We start from the raw sequence: 19,572 nt of genomic DNA on the forward strand, positions 1-19,572 counted from the left end.
CTCGCTGTCGATGTCCGAGTAGCAGAAAGGAAAGAAAGAGAGTTGTAAGTTGAGTGGACGTGTGGATCACGTGCCAGACGCCGGGACTTCCCTGTGCTGCTCCATTCCTCCCCTTGCACAATCCGTGTTTTGATGGACTGGTCTCAGACAGAGTTGTGCAACATCCACCCCGAGACATCATGTGGAAATTCGTCCGGCGAGACTCGCATCTGAGTCTGGTAGAGCAAATTGTGTATGCCTGTTCCTCTGGTTGCACTGCCTACAACCGCATCAACGTTGTGTGACCTTTGCCAAAGCTGAAAGCCCAAGTCTCAATCGGACAATGACCAAAGCGTGGGGTTGTGTTTGACTCGAACCTAACCTCGCCTGAGGCGGGATTTTCCGCCTCCAGTCAATGACCCCACCAGACTTTGTCACCTGCTTCTCTTGTTATCAAATCATATCAATCATCACATGTTGCTTTTCTTTTTTATCCTATCAGAGCCTTTCGTGCGGGTCTAGGTTCATTGACAGGCGGTATTGGCCCAAGGCATTTTGACAGTTCTGCTGTTGCTTTTTGTCTCGCTTCAGTCGGGGTTTGTGGATGTGTGAGGAGACGATAGCATAACTAACCTGTCTGGATATTAGACAGGCTAAAGAGAAATGAAATCGGGCCATCAGTCATGGATTCCATCTTATCGGACTCTTTGGGGGAACGTCCCGCCTGATTTGGTTATCCCCCAGTCCTTTCCACGGCACCCCATCATCCAAGACTTGAGATCAGTCCGGTCAAAAGCAGATTACCTTCAGGTATTGAGGTATCTTTGCCATTGGTGAACAGCTGAATCCAGGAATTGGCTTTCTCTCCAGCGTGTGTGTCTACTCTGTCTCCGAGCTGGAACCAGTGGATCAACCAGTCAGATGATGCTGTTAGGGAGCAAGCGAGGCAGCCATCAACACGTGGGATGGTTCTCAAAGGTGGGATGACTTAGGGCCCTGCATGCAGTCCAACGCATTATCCAAGAACTGAGGGGGTGCCGAATCCATTGGCAAGGTATTCTGGATTGGCGAGTGGGATCTTTTGAAAAACTATATCAAATGCACATTTCCTCTATCAGACACACCTTCCTCTCTCTTCCCTTTCCTATTTTCCCATTGATTCAGCCGAGCACCGACTTCCATCCCAGAGAAACATATTGACATCCATACTTCATTGAGGTTCATCGAACACCAAATCACTTACAAGAATGGGTCCCTGTGAATCTTGCAACTGCTGCAGCGGCTCCTGCGACGGAACCTGCGCTTGCAGCAGCTGTGGGGTGCGTCAAGCTTTCATCTCCCTTTCTCCACTGGACTCATGGAGAGAATGACATATGACTAACCCTCATTGCTTCAATTAGCATTAAACAACCCCAACCCGGCCTCTATCCCGCGTCTCGCCTACCTCGTCGCCATCGACCTCCCCTGCAGTATTCTTAACGAGCCGTACCCCGCTCTAGAACTCCGGACAAGACAAGGCCAGGAACAAGAACAAGAGACGCAAGACCTGAACAAGGCAAGACACAGGAAGAGCCAAGTAACTGTCGTCATTGACATACGCACTGCACCTCAAATGCAGAAGGGTGAACTGGAAGGGGAATTATGAGTCGAGTTACTGATAACGTTGCTCGTACGATGGGAACACACTCATTTGAACAAATACCTGGAGAGAGTTGAGAAAGACGACAATTAGTTTACATAAAGTACAAACACATATTGTCTACTTGGACCAAGGACCCGATCGGGTATCCAAAAGTGGTTTCTTTTCCTCTCGTAAATTTTCTTATGATATGAGCTCAGCGATGTACGACTCAACGAACGGAACGACGGAAGACTATTCGTTATCATCTCAAATCAATTCGCCTAGTTGGTATCAAAGCAACAAATGAGGCTACATCCCCGTAGCCAAACTCAAAAATACAATGCCACCTTCCAACTCGTCTACCGTCAGAAGCAACATATCTCGTCCATGGCATCGCGTTCCAAAATAGTTTCCCTCCCAGCATTTGCCTTTCTATTGCCGACCCACTCATGCACATCGGCTTGAGTGGATGTAGCTTAAGTCATTCGCTCGACATATTGTGGTATCAATCACTAATGTGGAAAGAGACGGTAGCAAGACATCCGTTGTCGGAAGTAAACGCAAAGTGCCACCATTCGACCCGTTCCGTATCGTACTCAATTCTCTTGTATGAATCGGTATTCGACTCGAGCACTCGAGAGTTGTAAGTTGCATTCTGTGCGTACAATGGTATGAATGCGATGTTTGCGGTGGTGATCATTATTCATTCATCCCTGCTTCCCTTCCAAGTCACAACCTAGAAGCCCAAAATTAGGTTCAAGTTGTTGCCATGGTTTTACGTCTAAACGACCACCTGGCGCTGCGCGGTCTCATTGACCGTCAATGGCGCACACTGCGGATTCAACTTGAACGCTTTATTCGCACGCGTCTTCGCAATTTCCAGTTCATCTTTCTCCATCGGGACTGACACAGACTGTGTAATAGGGGAGGCTGTCGTGTGCGGCCACGTCTGGCTTTGCTGTTTTGCGTACATCTGCGGTTTCGGCGTAGTATCATCATCGCGCAAACTCTCGAAGTGGCTAGGATCCGATACATGCCCCTGGCCCCGGATAACGGATGTTTTGGAGAATCGCGGTGACTCTTCGCTAACAGATTGATAGACGGACGGCTTCCCCGCCAGAGGCAGTCCTCCAAATTGATCGCCTAGACATCGCAAGATGGCAACGAAGTATTGATGTAAGAAGGTGAATATATTCTCATCGCCCACAATTTCCGCAAGACTTCGCGGGGCAGCATGTCCCACGCGTCGTGGATGTCCATCCGGATCCACATTGCGGGCGGTAAGGAACGACGAAACGGGCGTGTAATTCCTGGCACCAGACTTCGACGCATCGGTGGATTCCGCTTCTTTTTCTTCTTTTCGTCGTTGTCTTTCTTGATTTCGCTGAGCCGCCGATTCAATACCCTTGGCCATGTTAGCGAAGGCTTCCCAGAGCATTGGGCAGGCTTGGAACGCGCGGCTGGCGTCTTTCCCTGCAAGAGCAAGAAAGGCATATGCGCGGCGTCGACCGCGTGCTTTCGGATCAGTGAGACGGAAGACATAGGCGATCGTATAGCCTGTGTTGGAGTCGCCGAAACAGAAAGGACCGTCCGACATGCCTCGCGGGAGTAATTCACAGGACAGTGTCCGAATCACTGAGGCTCGGAGTCGCGCGTAGCTTTCTGGATCGTCAGGAGATTTGGCGGTCAGATAAGTAAGTGTGTGGTCGTGGCAGTTGTCAGAATGGGAGTGTGTCGGTGAGTTTGTATGAGAGGAGGCGTGTGAATGGGATGATGTCACCGAAGAACCATAAGACGAGGGCTTAGAATCCTGGACGGAATGATAGCTGCTATTCCGTCTCCTGTCACGGAGGCAGACGAATTCCCTAGACCGCAGTACCGGGGCACTGGGATTGATGTTGTTTTCACCGTCCGCTGCTTTCTTGCTGCCGGGCGCGCCCGCCGGCAGCTTTTCTGCTATGGCCTTTGGGACACTAAAGCTGCAGCTGGCACAAGTATCGCCTTGTGATCGGCCATAGCGCCACTGCGAACGGAGTTCTCGCTTTTGATCAACCGTCTGGAATAAAGGGTGTTTCTCGATGGTGGGGCTTTCTGGTTCGGTCTCCGAATCTACAGTGGTGGATGCGCCGGAGAAGTCGGTGGGTAAGGTGAGATTTGTGTCTGTCTTGCGTAGAGGAAACGGCGTCTGGACATTATGGTTTGATTCAAAGGACGAGTCGTGGACTTGGGTGGTGAGAGACTCGGAGGATGAACTGACCCTCAACGGTGGCGAGGGCGGGAGACACAACGCGCAGTCCAAAGGGAGGACTTGCGTGCATAGAACCGACTTGGGGCCATGGGCCTCACAAAAATGGGTGAGCGCGAGCTATATTATAGAGACATGTTAGTTTAACTGAAACATACCGGACCACGCAGGTGTCATGCGGGTGTTTGTAGACGTCCGGTCAGCGTCAACATGTCATGCGGCCAGAGCGCAATTAGACCGAAGGATCATGAACGAGGAACAGAGGCACAGTCCAGCGTATGGATCACGCAAAGCAGGACGATATAACTTACTGTAAAGTCCATGATTTGTTGCCCTCTTCTTCTTAACCACAATCCCTCTGCTACTGTCTGTGGCGGATGTTGTACATGTTGCGCAGGCCGACGTAGGTGGCTGAAGCCCAGAGTGCCATCAAGGGCCTCGTCAGATCAAGCAACAACTCGAGAGGGATTATTTGGGTTGTCTCAACGGTACCGCAGCTGCGGAGGGAGTTTCAAAGTCGTGGAGAAGGAGGCGAAGAAAAGGAAGAGAGCTCGTGTGCTCAAGCGAAGGGAGGGAAAAGTTGGCTCATCAACCCACGGTTCGATCGGAATAGCGGAGGGTGGGACCGGCAATTACACAGGACGAGGAGTGAAATTAGGGCGATTACACTGTTTGCGCAGGCGAGGCGGCTGAAAGTGATGTGGACTATATGCTGGTGTGTAGTGAGAAGAAGAGGATATAGAGGGAAGAGTCGGCGCAAAATGTTGTAGACGGTCAGAGACACGGTTGGTAGGGACCAGGATGTAAAAAAACGGGCTGTGGCTTTTCCTACGGTATTCTTCAATTCTTCACCTCTTTTCCCCTTTGGCTTCTCGACTGACCGCCACTTTCAATGGATTCCCGCCGTGTCCAATCAGGAATGGGGTAATACCAACTCAAACACGATAAATCTACGGACTACAAAGCAGTTACCGCAGTTAGAGGAACAGGGTATACCGGCTACTTTCACCACCTCATTTAGCTTCGTTATCCGTCCATCAACTGCAATGTGCATCCGCGAACTGGCCGATTCGACGCCACCTTATCGTCGCCTCCTAGCCTCACCCGTCGCCCAGTGGCTAGACCTCCCTCGGCCTATAGCCTATGTACGGCTTCCCACTAACAGAGATATCCACTCACACCACTTGCTCGGAACATTGGCTCCCCTTCGTGCGGAATCTACAGTACATAAATCTTTCATCCTGAAACCGACATCTTCGCATCATGTTGCTCGTTTGCCGCCATTCCACATCTCCCTTCGTGCCCAATCTGTTTTGAACCTTCCATCCGAAGTTGCCTTGTGCAACACCAGTGCCACTTGGTTCCCCTGGATCTGCCCTTGAACTTCCTGCGAGTCTAGTCCAGTGACAAGGGCGATCTGTCGCTGTGTAACATCGATCTTCGTCACGATTGCTAAGCCAATGCAATAGGAGTCTGTCGCACAAGTTGGAAAGGGGGATTGCCAACCGCCTTGCAGCCTCGGAAGATCTTCTGTCGTTCTATGTACACCAGGGAGCTTCGTTTCGTCGCTAAGACTCTCCTTAACTATGTCGGTGTGGTCGGTCTCCTCGTGCTCAAACGTCAAACTTCTATTTGGTTGACATCTGACCACGGTCAGAGCAACAATGCTTCCTTCCAGAGCATCGTACGTATCCTCGAGCGCAACTTGACCACCAAGCAAGATGATTGCGCAAACATCCGCATTATCCATCCCGTAGCTAAGTGTTAATTTCTGTTGGTTTCCTGCCAAGATGGGTGTCTCATCCCAGAAGAGGCGGTCTATCGGAGACTCTACCAGATGGAAGTATGACTGCATTTGAAGCTCATGTTCTCGAACAGGAGAAATTTTGTCAAATGCATGCGAAGGAAGTTGGTAGATCTGGCATGTCGCTTTCTCCGCAAAGGATGACCAGGGTTGTAGATACGGTGATGTTGGACTCGAGTCCATGCAAACAATATCTGTCGGCAAGATTTTCGTCCATAGCTTGCTGGCGACTTTCTGGTCAATGCTGTTCACCCACCTTGGGGCCACCACGATTACGGGGCTATCCTTGTACTCGCTTCGGAGCGCCTTCACATGGTCGAGAATCTCATGGACTCGACCAATGTGCCAATCAGAGAATTCCGTGATATCCAAGTCGCCGAGGAAATACATTCTCAGAATCCGGTTTGACAATCCCTTTCCAGGAAGTACATGTGTGAATGGCGGCCCGTACGCCGGATTTACAACATGCACAAGGCTGATTAAACCCGGAGGAGCAAACTCTGGTAGATTTGCATCGAGATCAACTAAGACAGCACCTCTGTGATTAGAGTCAACTAGCCTCGAGCTCTGTGTCGTCAGGAGTCGATTGAGAAGGCATCGGACAAAGGTCGAAAGTCCAGATGAGCGTCTGCCACATAGTAGAATCCTTGGAGGATGTGGTTTGGAAGGCCCGGCGGTAGACAAATTTGAAAGCACCAATTTCCAGGGGTCAAGGTCCAGCTCCTTAAGGCGTTTTGGAGCTTTGGGGTCTGGTTCAAAAGAATGGCCCAATATGTAGAAAGTCAAAGCAGCTTGCTCAACGCCAGACGGGGTCCATAAGTCTCTAATTCCAATATAGGGAAGATCTCTAATTGCATCATCAAGAGATTCAACCTGGAATTCGGCTTTCGCACTCATTGCTTCAATCGATGGGAGTGCATGACTACTTGGTGCGTAGATACGATGTAATGTGGTGGATGCATGGATTATGGCGCCGTAAATGAAGATCGACCCCTGCTTGACCCAAAGTGTGCATGTACCCAGTAGGACACATTTCTGACGGCATCAGAATGGTGTGAGATGTTCTTGCTATGGTGGCATACCTGACCGCGAGACAGTCTGATCTTAACAGATGTCTCGCTCAATTGATCCACCTCGCGAGTAGATCTGAAATGGGTGGTTGACGCTTTCACCAATACATCGAATTGATTCTTTAACTCAACAGCCCCGGGCTGCTCAACAGCTAAAGTTCCATCCTCCTCGGAGACGTTTTGACCAGAAGCGTTTTCGCCGAGGTTTCTCTCCGACGCAGTGGCGGGAGATGCTGGCGTTGGAGTTGTCGATGCTGATTGTGCATCGCGCAGACGGCGTTGTCTTGCGACAGCACTGAGTCTTTTACCATCTAGAATGATTGATCGTCAGCAGCGGGATACAGTATCCTATGGGAAGTGCTTTTCACATACTAGCCGGCATAAAACAAATTCATAAAGAGCAGAGTTCGACGCAACAGCAAAAATCTCTTCGTTCGCTCTTGAGAGAAGTCTTTTTAGGTTATTCCACTAGCGCCGGGAAGTTCCGCTATTGGTGGTTCCTGCAGCGGATTCTTCTAAAATCCGGAAAGCCACACAACAACACGCTTGCATCAGAATTTGTTGCTAGGCGCCGACTGAACGCTACTCCCTGTCAATCGTATCTAGAGAATCATGGCCAAATTCAAGGTGACCGCTAGACAAAGCCAGCTAAGCGAAGAAAGAGTTCAAGATTCAAGTGATGAGGACGAACATCCTGTCGAACAAGACACCCCAACCTCAAAGTCGAGAGCTACTCGTTCAAAAACGACCAATGGACCCAAAGTCCAAACCTCAAATTCGAAGAAAAAATCACCAACTCCGGAATTGTATTCAGCATCAACAGCAGACTCGGACGAGGACGAATCGCCAATGCTGGAAGACGGGCAAAATGGCTCAGAAAACGAATCGGTCACAAGCTCCGGCTCGAGCCAAAAGCGATCTTCTCCAGCTCCCTGGGCTGAACCTTCCAGGAAAAAGGCGAAGACGGCCTCATATGCAATGACAAAAATAGCTCCAAAGCCGTTCAAAGCCCCGCCCGGGTACGAACCAACTACCTTGTCTGCATCTGACTATGCCTCTGACCTGGCCTCATTCTTGGAGGACTTGTCTGGTAAGCAAATCTGGCATATATCAGTGCCTGATACAGTACCTATCGAGTCTATCAAGGGCCTCGACATTCAAGCGGCCGCGGAAGGCCAACCAATTCTCAGGAGAAACGGGGTCGACTACAACATGCAAGCCTCGGCCTCGAAGAACGAAGTGATCCTCTTCCCCCAGCAAACAAACACGGCCTACACGAATCAGAGAAGGGTCGACAAGACATTTCATTTGCGTGAGATGAGCAAGAAGCCCCAGTCCCACGAAGGGATATCGTTGGTCTTTACAGCAACCAAAAATGGCGAACCAAAGGCAGTCCGGCAGCAGCCCGAAGGGTTGAAAGTGCGGTACGTCCCATACGGAGCTCCTGCGATCGCGGAATATTCTGGGGACATGGAAATGAGAGATACATTCCAAATTCCCGACGAAATCGAGGAAATGTCCCCCGGCCCAAAATCCAAAAAGTTAAAGCAGGTCAAGGGAGACCTGGGCCACGAAAAGAGTCCGGAGAAGATGCGGGGCGCAGACGCCGTTGTCTCTCCAGCGAAGAAGAAGAAAAAGAAGCGGAAGCTAGTTGGTGAGAATATCTTGTAGAGGAAGCAAGCCCGGGTGATATTTTTTCCTTTGTGCTGAGTTGAAGCCGTATGCCATACAAATGTTCCATTTTGGATGTCATTGTCGGGGATTGTACTCCTCCGTAGACGTGTCTTCCCTAGCGCGGGGCAAATTTGAGCGTCTCGCGACATTTCTCCGCCCGCAATTTTCCCCCCCCCCCAAAAAAAAAGTTCTGGGTCAAGCCCTTGGCTTTTCTTCAATGACTGTTCTTCCGCCCTTTCTGAAATTCTCTTAAATCTTCGTGGTGAGATAAACAGCTTGTGCCGATATGGGTTCCACGACTGCTCCTAGCTATGCTCTCTCCCAGGCTCACAAGGACGTGAGCATTTAAACTTCCTGCAAAATCTTCCATTGCTGACCAAAATCCCAGATGCTCGAAAAGTCCCTGGTCGAGTCTGACCCGGAGATTGCGGAGATCATGGTCTGTCGTCTCTCAAGATTTTCTTCAGAGTTCGCCTTATACTGACCCTCGCGTGCACCAGAAGAAAGAAATCAAACGCCAGCGTGAATCCATCATCCTCATCGCCTCCGAGAACGTGACTTCCCGCGCCGTCTACGATGCCCTAGGCTCTCCCATGTCAAATAAATACTCTGAAGGATACCCTGGAGCACGTTACTACGGAGGAAATCAATATATCGACGCTATGGAGCTCACATGCCAGGCCAGAGCGTTGAAGGCGTTCAACCTCGACGCAGAAGAGTGGGGAGTCAATGTCCAGTGCTTGAGTGGTAGTCCTGCGAATTTGCAGGTCTACCAGGCCCTCATGAGGCCTCATGAGAGGTTGATGGGTTTGGATCTGCCTCATGGTGGACATTTGAGCCATGGATATCAGACGCCGCAGAAGAAGTATGGAATAATTGAAAAAGAGAGTCGTGGAAGAATCCCCTGTTGACCTTAAGTTAGGATCTCTGCTGTCTCTACTTACTTCGAGACATTCCCCTACCGTGTCAATCTCGAGACGGGTATCATTGACTATGATCGCCTCGAGGAGAACGCCCTCATGTACCGACCCAAGTGCATTGTGGCCGGAACATCCGCATACTGCCGTTTGATTGACTATGCTCGTATGCGCCAAATCGCAGACAAAGTTGGAGCATACCTTATTGTTGATATGGCCCACATCTCCGGACTCATTGCTGCCGGAGTCATCCCCTCCCCCTTTGAGCATGCCGACGTCGTCACAACCACCACACACAAATCTCTCCGTGGCCCTCGTGGAGCCATGATCTTCTTCCGCAAGGGCGTCCGCAGCACCGACGCCAAAACTGGCAAACAGGTCCTGTATGACCTCGAAGGACCCATTAACTTCTCCGTATTCCCCGGCCATCAGGGTGGGCCTCACAACCATACCATCACTGCTCTGGCTGTCGCTTTGAAGCAAGCTGCCACGCCAGAGTTCCGTGCATACCAAGAACAAGTGATCAAAAACGCCAAGGCATTGGAAATTGAATTCAAGAACCTAGGATACAAGCTCGTCGCCGACGGGACAGACTCGCATATGGTCCTCTTGGACCTGCGGCCACAAAATCTTGATGGCGCCCGCGTCGAAGCCGTCTTGGAGCAGATTAACATCGCCTGCAACAAGAACAGCATCCCAGGAGATAAATCGGCCCTGACGCCCTGCGGCATTCGCATTGGTGCTCCCGCAATGACGTCTCGTGGCTTCGGTGAAGATGACTTCAAGCGTGTCGCCCGATATATCGACCAGAGCATCAAGCTGTGCAAGAAAATCCAGGGTGAGTTGCCCAAAGAGGCGAACAAGTTGAAGGATTTCAAGGCCGTAGTCGCTAGCGACAAGGTGCCAGAAATCCTCAAGCTGAGGCAAGAGATTGCCGAATGGGCCTCCAGTTTCCCTCTGCCTGTGTAAGGCACCATCTGAGAGTAGTGCGACGGATTCGGCGTTTTGGTGGTTTGCCCGGTGGTGTGGGACATGGGTGATTTCAACGGTCTGGTCTTGGGTCCAAAATATGTTGTATCTTCAACGATACCAGAGACGTAAAAGTCCACAATGATGCTTGTCGGGGCATCAAACCTCGCTTGCTGTATTACGCGCGCGAATATCAGAATCGCTGCTGCCCTTGGTCCTTTTGAATTCATTGTTCTTTGGTAGACCTGTTCTTGAGATGCGATATTTCACCCTTGGTGCCCCCCATGACAACGTCGCCCTCTTCCTGCTTTCCAGTGGCGATCTCACCTAATTTGCCCAATCGCCTCTTCAGCAGCGCGACCGTCCGCTCCAGCTCGCGGATTTCGGCTTCCTGTTCTTCTACGCTGCGTTCCACGTCCGGGAGCGCCGAAACTGCCGCTCGCGCTTTTGCGAGACGCTGTTTGATCGGATACACTTGCGCGGGCAGATCTTTGAGGTCCAAGGGCGGGCCGGTGTGGAGGTGCGGAGTGGGCGTAGTGGAAGTGGATGCTGCGGAAGGTTGGGAAGTCGGTTGCGTTTGAGCTTGTGTCTGGGGTTGAGACTGCGATTGTGAGGACGAGGGAGGGTTTTGGCTGGTTTGTTGTCCGCCGCCTGTCTGGAGGATGTTCAGACGCGCAATGAGGAGGTAGATGTCGGGTAGGATTGAGAAGGTCGAGGGTGATGGGAACGGTGGGACGTCCGGGTGAGAAGGCGGTGAAGCAGATGGCATCTGGAATGAATTTTTACAGTGAGCTAGTTTTATAGAAATTCGAGTAGTCGAGAGGTGGAATTTACAAAGAAAAATGGTAAGGAGAATGAATGGGAGTGAAAGTTCCTTGGACTCAGCCTTGCATCCGCAGCCTCGCCATGCCCCGATATCAAACTTTCACATGGCCTCTTCACCAATTCATATCAATTAAGTTGGCAGACTTCTGGTCAACTTCAAACATCAGACCAAAACCCATTTGGTGATCTAACCCAGGAGTGTGTTGGGGATCTCCCATAGCAGTTGATTCTGAACCCAAGGATGGGCTATGGGGTTCTGGATTGTAATTCAACGTTTCTAATCTAACAAAGTTACCAGATAAAAACCAGCCCATTCAACGCCTTTGAGCTCCAATACGGAGCACTGAACATTGAGCAGGAAGTTCGGGTTTTGGTCTATGAAGACGTCGAATCTGGGTTTCCGCCAGTTTTGCGGAAATTATTGGTCAAGATGTGCATTTTACCATCTCGTTTTGCACACTCGATAAAGCGTGGCGAGCATTACATCCTACTATAAATGCACTTCACAAATCGTTAAATCCGATACAAGTCCTCTCCAGTCCTCTGTCAGCCACAGCCCAAGCCCACGCCCGGCCGGCTTCGCCAGTATAAAGGCCGACGAGCTCATCATCCCGTCCCGCTTCATCCAACCAACCTCGACTCTCAAGAGTGTCACTCGACATGTATGCTAGCAGATGCTCAAACTCTGCATCATCGTCCAGAGCGAGGGCGTTCCCCGCTATGCCGTGACATAAGCAAGGTTGTTTCGTGAGAACGCCACGCTTCCAGATATCTCTTTGTGCCGCGGTAATGGCTGCGTCAATTCTGCCTTGTAAGCTGGGAAAGTGGGGCCGTAGCGACCTCAACGCCAGGACTGCACCGGGCCCTCCATGGCAGAACTGAACAAGTCGGTCGGAACTCGCAGGTAAGGACGAGGGGAAATTGCCGCTTGAAAGCTGGGTGCCAAGAACTTGGGAGAGAATATGTTCGATAGAGCCTGCGCTGGAAGGTGACGACAGCACCACTTGGCAGAGGATTCCCAGAGTTCCATGCGCTGCTCCAAGATATGCCTTGTCATGCCATTTCCAAGGCTGTTTGGTGGCCAAAATTCGCTGTACCGTTTTCTGGATGGTTGAATCGATCAGCTTGGCGGCATTGGCATCCTTCTCAAAGCCTGACCGTGCTAAGCGCAAAAAGTACAGATAGCCTGATCGACCGTACAACCATTCATCGGAACCTGACCCATCATTAACAGTGCTCTCATACGAACACAATTTCTGCACCAGACTGGAGTCTTGCTCCATGACCGCACGTATGGATATTTGTGCCGTGACTTCATTTGCGATTCCACAGTGACCGGAATCTACGCCCCTCCGATGTCCGAACGCGCCCAGATCTAGGTAAGCCTGGGCCCAGTCCAGGAGGGATTGCCCTTTGAACATCAGATCATGGTAGTGCTGCGATAAGCGGAAGAACAGGTATGCTATCGATGTTGGGCCATTGTAGAGGCCGTGGAAAGTCCAGCCAGTGGAGCATGTCTGGACTGGAGGATTGTAGGTATTGATGCGCGTAAGTGAAGCGAGCAGCTCTTCAAAAGCATCGACGTGCTGTGATGGAATGTCGTCGTTCTTATAGTTGCGGCGAGAAATACTCATTTTCCAAACGGGTTGTAAAATCCATGGAACCCAAGGTATCAGTGGGTACTTGATGGATCCCAGGTGGCCTCCCGAATACCGATGCGTGAGCGCTACCTAGGTTGTGGCTATATGAAGCATCGTGAAGAACCCTTGGATCGAAGCCGTGGCTGCAATCTTGAATTGAAGGCTGGCGGAAACTAAACCCGTTCAGGTCTAACCTTGAACATTAAACTTTCTTTAACCTTAACCCCACTGTGCTGTGAAGCCCTTGCTATGACGCCCGGTCAAAAATGGGCGCAAACCAAGCCAACCTCTTCCTCAAAACTCTACTAAGTGTAAGACACCTTCTCTATTGACCCTGTCGCCCTCCTTTGCATGGCATGAAGGCGTGAAGGCTTTCTTGAATTGTTCTACCCAATGCCACCATCATTACGCAAGGCATGTCACGCCTGTACGGCCGCCAAACGACGATGTCGTCCTCAACTGCCCCAATGCACACGGTGCTCCGAAAAAGGCCTGAGCTGCACTTACGATCTCGAGCCAGTGTCGAATTCGCAGACGGTGGCCCCTAGCTGCCTGCCTGCAAATCAAGAAAATCTTCGACAACTTCTCTCCACCTGCATATTTGACTCGATGCCTTCCGCTCATATGTTTGCAATTCAATTGTATACCCCGCAAGGCTTCGACGTACGGCACGGACTGCCACGGGTATCTAATTTTGAAACATTTACTTTGGCTTCCGAGCACTTAAACAACATACCGCTTCTGACATTCCAGCACAAGTCGACCCCTTTTGTTCACGCTCAAGTATTGTCGGCTGCTAAGGGTTACTCAGCGGTTCCTCTTTTAAAAACAGGGGATAATTCTTCTCCGGATATGGCCACCATATTCCGGCTCCTAGAGACAGAGCGACAGCGATTGCTCTCCTTAAAAATCCAAGAACTATCATTCGTTGAGTTCTTGGCTGCCTTTCACGAATTAGCTGCCATTTTGGTGGCGTCCTTTCTAGAAAGAAACCGAAAAGCCGTCATGTCTTCAGACTTCGAGGATTTGGTCGATCTTTTCACGGACTGGACCAAACACTTCCATTCAATTCTGCCCGAAACTCTCAGTAGCGAACTTTCTGCATGGCAAGCATGGGTCATCGCCGAAACCGCCCGCAGAACATTTTTCTGCACAATCACCGTCGGGTGCCTCTTGGATATTCTCCAACACGGATTCTGCTACTATCGTCCGGGGGTCGAATCCCTGCCATTTGACCCGAGAACGGGCTTATGGGAAGCTAACACCGAAGGCGATTGGGAGGCTACTGTCGCTACCCACGGCAGCAAGGAGTCTAATTTGATGTCCTGGTGCGAGTTTATCGAGAGTGGAGGACCTGAGCCACGTAGACAGCACGATGGAGCCCTTCAGCGTCTACTTCTCGTGGGTCATTTCGGCAAGGCTGCCGCAGACGCCCAATCAAAGGCGTGAAGCCTCTGCGAACAATGCAGGTCCAGTTTCTAGCCAATCCAACCTGGAGGGTCTTGCCAGTTGTACCACCAAAACTCCACTCTCCCTATATGGCTTAAGTTCCGCAAGGCGTGCGAGGCCCTGATACAACTGAAGCACGGTACATTTCTATCAATAATCACCTTAAAAAAAAAAACATAAAGACTCGACTACCATGTGCTCGCATCTCAAGACTTCTTGTTACATCTCTTAACCTCTCGCCGCTCCCTTCGTCATTCATTTTGTCATTCGATCTCGCCGTAACTGGGACTAGCAATCATGGAACACAATCAGGACCTTCCTCGCGGCCAGTACGTCTCCTCCAAACATGCTAAGGCCCTCTCCAACACGGTGCCATGACTAATACTCATCAACCCTCAGTCGCCCAGTCTACTGCTGGGGCCACAGGGACATACCACAGCAAAAGGGCGTGGTGACATATGTATTGTCTCCAAATCGTCAAAATCCAATGGTTCACGCCTTCCATAATGCCATCTTCAACACGTTCCGTCGCTGCAAGGCTCAATTTTGGTACGTTGTGCCGCCGTTCGTCGGGGCGTACTTGCTCATAGACTGGGCTGAGAAGAGGTGACTATTTCCCCCTACGCTCTGGCAAGTGCCGGCAGGTTGAGGTGCTGGCATCCGAAAACGGCACTGACAATGGTCTCGGCAGAAATAAATTCCTCAATTCCAAAGCTGGCAGGATCGTGGACGAGGAAGATGGATGAGAGGTTTCTTGGGTCTGAATTTGAAATGACGGCCTCAATATACGTCCAAAAGAATGCCTATTTCGAAGGTCATGCAACAGCACAATGAACACGACAAGAAAACTACACAATTCTTCGACGACAAGTCCGCAGAAGCTTGAAACTGGATGGCAGAAATGTTCGAACATTGGTTGAAAAAGTGCAAATTGCTTTGCCAAAATTCTAACCATCTCAATACAGTTGAAGAAAAAGCTTTTGAACATAACATTGAACTTCAATCATCCGTGAAGCCCGTCATCAGCTAGCTCCCTTTTTTATTTCACCGCATTTTCAACCTTGCCGATGTTGTTCATTCGTCATCCACCCCTGCCATCACAACTATTCATAGTGTGATGAATAACTCGTCTCTCGGGAGGCCCTCGTCCTTCATGTTAGGATAATAGGGAACCATGCTGTCGGCACTGTGGACATATGCATCATTGTACAATCTCCAGTAAGGAGTGCGGACTTTGCGCGCCGGGTGGAAAAGGCCAGCCCAGACATAGTTCATCACGATGCCCGTGCCAACGGCCATACGAATGGCCTCGATGGCTTCTATGATTCGATCGATGACGTGTGGACTCGTTTCGAATAGATTCGGATACAGCAGATTGAGGAGGTGGACCATGGCGTCTTCACAACCCAGTCCAACAACGCCGAGTGCGACGTGCTTGACAACACTTGCTGCCGTTTGACGGTGGACTTGATCGCGGTCGATGAGGGCATCTTCGAGGAGAGGTGTAACGGCGTAAACGTAGTCTTTGGCCATTTCGCCAATATACTCGAAGAGGAAAGACAGCGACTTCAACACTCCATTTTGCACGTTGAGTTCGGGAACGCGGTACTCATTCATGAGAGCCGGCAGTACAGTGAAGGGCGCACAAGTTTCGGCGACGATTCCAATGGCCACAGCTGTGCAGACCCTCGACTGTCGTTCCTGGACACGTAGGTTGTTGAGTAGAGTAGCTAGCACGTCTTGCGGACCAATGGCTTTGGCAATGAAGCCAAAGGTATTGTTTGCGGCACGGCGGATACCCTTTTTATGGGCTTTGAGCATGTCGAGCAGCTCGAAGCAAATTCTCATCCATTCCCTAGCATTGACAGATTCTGGACCACGGTCCGCAATTCGACCCACCAAGTCAATGGTGTTCTCCTGAACTTTTTCGTGGCGATTCCTCAGGATGGGAGTCAGTCGAGGCAGGAGATCTTTAATTGGTGGTTGCATTTGGTTGATGCCCACCACTGTCACAATGGAACGGAGCGCTCCCAGAATAGAGCCCAGCACTTCGGGATATTCCTCACCAAGGTATTCATAGAGAACCACGCCCAGTTTACCCATCAAGGCATCTTCACCGCATTGCTTCATGACCATGGCAATCCGAGAAATGAGGTCGGCAGCCTGCTGTCGGACAGTGGCAGATTTGTTGTTCAGCCGCCATAAGATGGTGCTAACGATTTGTGGGAGATAGGGTTTGCAACGCGTGCCGAGAGCATTGACCACGGTCCCAAACCCGTTGAGCATGACAATATCCTCAATGCTTTGTTCCTGGAAAGCATGGAGGATGCCATCCACCAGCCGTTCCTCCAAGCGCTCGCCAATATCTGCTGCACCCAGCGAGGCAATCACCTTCTCGATGGTTTCCACAGTCATTTTACGATAGGCTTCGCTCTCGTCCTTGAGATTGTTGACAATGCGTTCCACGATTTCACTAACCCCGACTTTCTGGCCAAGGTCAACGGTTGTCTCCACAACCTGTCGGTAATTTCTTTTGTCCAGTGCCATCCGTCGGACCCAGAAGCTCTTGAAGAATTCTTGCAAGACATGTTCCTTCAAGTACCCGGCAGTCACGCCATCCGTGCCTGCGCACTGCGAGATAACTTTCAGGACCACTTTCTTCATTTCTTCATCAGGAGATGCAAACTCCCGAAGGAGAATTTCCATAATCTGGCTGGTGTAGTAGTTGGCATATTCCTCGTCCATGAGTGGGATAATGTAACCCACCGCCTTCAGGAATCCGGCCAATCCTTTCCCACGTTGCTTTCGAGCGCCTGTCCAAAGTGGGTTGAGAATGTCATCGAAGCTCTCGATACCATAAGGATTAGCGGCTTCTGCGAGCGCGGCAATGGCCAAGGAGGTCACCGTTCTTACTTTGGCCTGTTCATCACTGAGATTGTCTGCAATACAATCAACCAGACCCTTCAGATGCGGTAAAACGGCACAACCCATGAGAATAGGAATTTGCTGGACGATCTTGACGCCAGTGTGTCTGGCTTGCCATGACTTTTTGCTTCGACACACTGCACGTAAGAAAGGTAGTAGGGCGGGAATGCCCAATGCTGAAGCCACTACAGCGAAGGCTCTTGCCGTTGTGTTGCGGACGTACTCGTCCACATGGTCGATATCAGGTCGCATGGTGCTGATCATATGAGCTAGTCCCGCCGCTTTACTCAGATTTGAGATAATTTCCCGACCTTCGACGCGGGCATAATAGTCTTGGTCAATGAGAAGAGGTTCGATGACGACCAAGATTTTATGAACATAAGGTCTGATTAAATCGTCAAGCTTGTAAAGAACACGATCGATGACCTTGACGAGCAGATGTCTTTCTTGGTCTTCTAGAGTTTTCTCCATAAGCAAGGGCAAAATTTGGTTGAATAGTGGTCCGGCTCCAAATTGTCGTGCGTTGTCAGTTAATTGTCGCAAAGCTGTTTTTCGCATTGGCGGCGTGCCGTTTTTGACTTTGAGCAATAGACGCATGATTTTCCGCTCTTTCAATTCTTCGACCGACATGGCGTTTTCATCAGTTCCATCAACCAGTTTCCCGAAATAGGCCATATCTTCAGCCTTGAAAAATTGGAGATCACCCACACCCGGGATCTCAGTGGGTAACTGTTTGCCCATCATTCTCGGATTCTCTGGTTCTTGCATCATAAAGCCACCAATGCCGGCCGAACTGGTCGATGCTGCCGGAGTGGGGACAACTTTTCGGGCAATTGGTCGGATGGGAGCATACCCAGGAGGGGGCTCGAGGATCGTATAGCCCTCCGTAGGGAGCATCATATCGAGTTCTTCATCCGACCAAGGAGCATTTCGGCTGGAAATGTCGGTCCCGAAGCTTACAGTGGCCATTTGTGACGGGTGCGCGGGTGTAGCAAGGCCAGCGCTACCGATTGGGGTCACAGCGCCCAATGCTGGTGCTTGATCCCATCTGGAGCGCTTTGTTGGCGCAGCGGCTCCTTCTGGACCAGGCGCCTGATCCCATCTTGAACGCTTCTTTGCATCGGCGGCGTCTGCCGCGGGAGTGGGCTCACCGGAGACATCCCATCTCTTCTTCCGCTTGCGCCCGGTAGCTTCCACCGTTGAGCCAGCATCGGCATTCTCCTTATCAGCCTCTTCTTTGAGGGTGGGTTTATGCTCGACCACAGCGTCTCCATTGGCCCGTTTTTCAGCAATCAGCTTTTTGACCCGTTCTTCCTCTCGCTCAAGCTCCTGTAGTTGCATGACTTCGCGATAGGTAGAACCTTCTGTGACACCCGCATGCTTATTTGCTGCGAAGGGATCGGCTCTCGTGGGGGTAAGCGGGCCTCGATCAAATCTTTGCTTTTGGTAATCAGTCTCACGATCAGCAATTCTGGCCGATTTCTCACGCCCCAGCAAGATGTCCTCTTCCTCCACCCCATTTCCACGAGCGAATTCGCTCATTTGATCCTTTGTAGCGGTGTATTGTCCAATCAGCCTTCTGCTTGAGTCTGCATCGGGCATTTCTTCGTCGTCGCCCTCGACGGGGAGGGATGTGTGATATCCGGCGAACTTGTCGGCGCCATCACGGTCGTAGAGAGTGGTATCGAAATTCTCAGTCAAAGACGCCTTGGTGGATGAGTCAGTGCGTTGACTGGATGGATCGAAGGTCTTGGAACCTTTCTTGCTGGCAGATTGAGCATTGCGCTCTGCCTGCAAGCGGCGGATGGTGTCGAAGTCGGCTTGAGAAGTGGTCAGTCGATGATGAAAGGAGGGCTCGGTTGTGTACTTACCGTCCGACATGTCGAAAGTCGAGACGACTTGATCACTAGTAAAGATTCGAGGAAGAGAAGAGAGGAAGGGGATGTTTTAGATCATCTGGGGAAGTTGTTACTCGTACACTTTTGATAAAGGCGATGGATTTGTCATTACAAGTGCAGAGTCATGTGACCTTCGCTGAAAGCTTGGCGCCCGACCTTCCATTTACTGCGCAAAACTTATCTAGCCCAATAAGGCATACTCCCGTCGGTTAAAACTGGAATTTTCTCTAGCCCAAAGTAGGTTTGATAGAGCCCGTTAGCTGGTGTTTAGCAGGGCTTTAGAGGGACTTTAAGCAGCAAAGCAAAACCAACACTGGAACCCTACCCGAAAAGCTGAAATACGTTCTGCACAGCTTCTTGCCACTCATTACAAGGCCCGGCCCTCCTTTTTGAATTACCGATGCTGCTGGCTGTATTCCCGTCCTTTCTCCTCCACAACCCAATTCACCTTCGATCGACCTCCAATTGGCACTGCATAACACTCCTTTGCGAGCGGCGCACAACCTTTGGTCCTTGACCGTCGCATCACACGTTCCGGCATAAGGCTTTGCAATTT

At 50.7% G+C, this 19,572-nt stretch overlaps 8 protein-coding genes across 8 annotated transcripts; 3 read left to right on the plus strand and 5 right to left on the minus strand.

Annotated features, from left to right (window-relative positions):
- Nucleotides 1-2,381: 2,381 nt before the first annotated feature.
- Z518_09763 (uncharacterized protein) lies at nucleotides 2,382-4,168 on the minus strand (the record flags this gene model as incomplete). Its single annotated transcript, XM_013412380.1, has 2 exons — nucleotides 2,382-3,965; nucleotides 4,157-4,168. The coding sequence occupies 2 exons, from the start codon at nucleotides 4,166-4,168 to the stop codon at nucleotides 2,382-2,384; spliced, it is 1,596 nt and encodes a 531-aa protein (XP_013267834.1).
- Nucleotides 4,169-5,106: 938 nt separating this feature from the next.
- Z518_09764 (uncharacterized protein) lies at nucleotides 5,107-7,101 on the minus strand (the record flags this gene model as incomplete). The annotated part of the gene is made up of 3 exons (XM_013412381.1): nucleotides 5,107-6,684; nucleotides 6,732-7,030; nucleotides 7,092-7,101. 3 exons carry the CDS (start codon nucleotides 7,099-7,101, stop codon nucleotides 5,107-5,109), a joined length of 1,887 nt encoding a protein of 628 aa, XP_013267835.1.
- A 230-nt stretch (nucleotides 7,102-7,331) lies between these two features.
- Z518_09765 (uncharacterized protein) lies at nucleotides 7,332-8,390 on the plus strand (the record flags this gene model as incomplete). Its single annotated transcript, XM_013412382.1, has 1 exon — nucleotides 7,332-8,390. The coding sequence occupies one exon, from the start codon at nucleotides 7,332-7,334 to the stop codon at nucleotides 8,388-8,390; it is 1,059 nt and encodes a 352-aa protein (XP_013267836.1).
- Nucleotides 8,391-8,679: 289 nt separating this feature from the next.
- Nucleotides 8,680-10,279, plus strand: Z518_09766 (serine hydroxymethyltransferase, cytosolic; the record flags this gene model as incomplete). Its single annotated transcript, XM_013412383.1, has 4 exons — nucleotides 8,680-8,730; nucleotides 8,782-8,832; nucleotides 8,894-9,258; nucleotides 9,316-10,279. 4 exons carry the CDS (start codon nucleotides 8,680-8,682, stop codon nucleotides 10,277-10,279), a joined length of 1,431 nt encoding a protein of 476 aa, XP_013267837.1.
- A 226-nt stretch (nucleotides 10,280-10,505) lies between these two features.
- Z518_09767 (uncharacterized protein) lies at nucleotides 10,506-11,048 on the minus strand (the record flags this gene model as incomplete). The annotated part of the gene is made up of 1 exon (XM_013412384.1): nucleotides 10,506-11,048. One exon carries the CDS (start codon nucleotides 11,046-11,048, stop codon nucleotides 10,506-10,508), a length of 543 nt encoding a protein of 180 aa, XP_013267838.1.
- A 559-nt stretch (nucleotides 11,049-11,607) lies between these two features.
- Z518_09768 (uncharacterized protein) lies at nucleotides 11,608-12,738 on the minus strand (the record flags this gene model as incomplete). Its single annotated transcript, XM_013412385.1, has 1 exon — nucleotides 11,608-12,738. The coding sequence occupies one exon, from the start codon at nucleotides 12,736-12,738 to the stop codon at nucleotides 11,608-11,610; it is 1,131 nt and encodes a 376-aa protein (XP_013267839.1).
- A 399-nt stretch (nucleotides 12,739-13,137) lies between these two features.
- On the plus strand, nucleotides 13,138-14,193 carry Z518_09769 (uncharacterized protein; the record flags this gene model as incomplete). Its single annotated transcript, XM_013412386.1, has 1 exon — nucleotides 13,138-14,193. One exon carries the CDS (start codon nucleotides 13,138-13,140, stop codon nucleotides 14,191-14,193), a length of 1,056 nt encoding a protein of 351 aa, XP_013267840.1.
- A 1,107-nt stretch (nucleotides 14,194-15,300) lies between these two features.
- On the minus strand, nucleotides 15,301-18,999 carry Z518_09770 (uncharacterized protein; the record flags this gene model as incomplete). The annotated part of the gene is made up of 1 exon (XM_013412387.1): nucleotides 15,301-18,999. The coding sequence occupies one exon, from the start codon at nucleotides 18,997-18,999 to the stop codon at nucleotides 15,301-15,303; it is 3,699 nt and encodes a 1,232-aa protein (XP_013267841.1).
- Between the last annotated feature and the right edge of the window lie 573 nt (nucleotides 19,000-19,572).

Source organism: Rhinocladiella mackenziei (assembly GCF_000835555.1).
Source record: "Rhinocladiella mackenziei CBS 650.93 unplaced genomic scaffold supercont1.8, whole genome shotgun sequence".
Classification (NCBI taxonomy): domain Eukaryota; kingdom Fungi; phylum Ascomycota; class Eurotiomycetes; order Chaetothyriales; family Herpotrichiellaceae; genus Rhinocladiella; species Rhinocladiella mackenziei.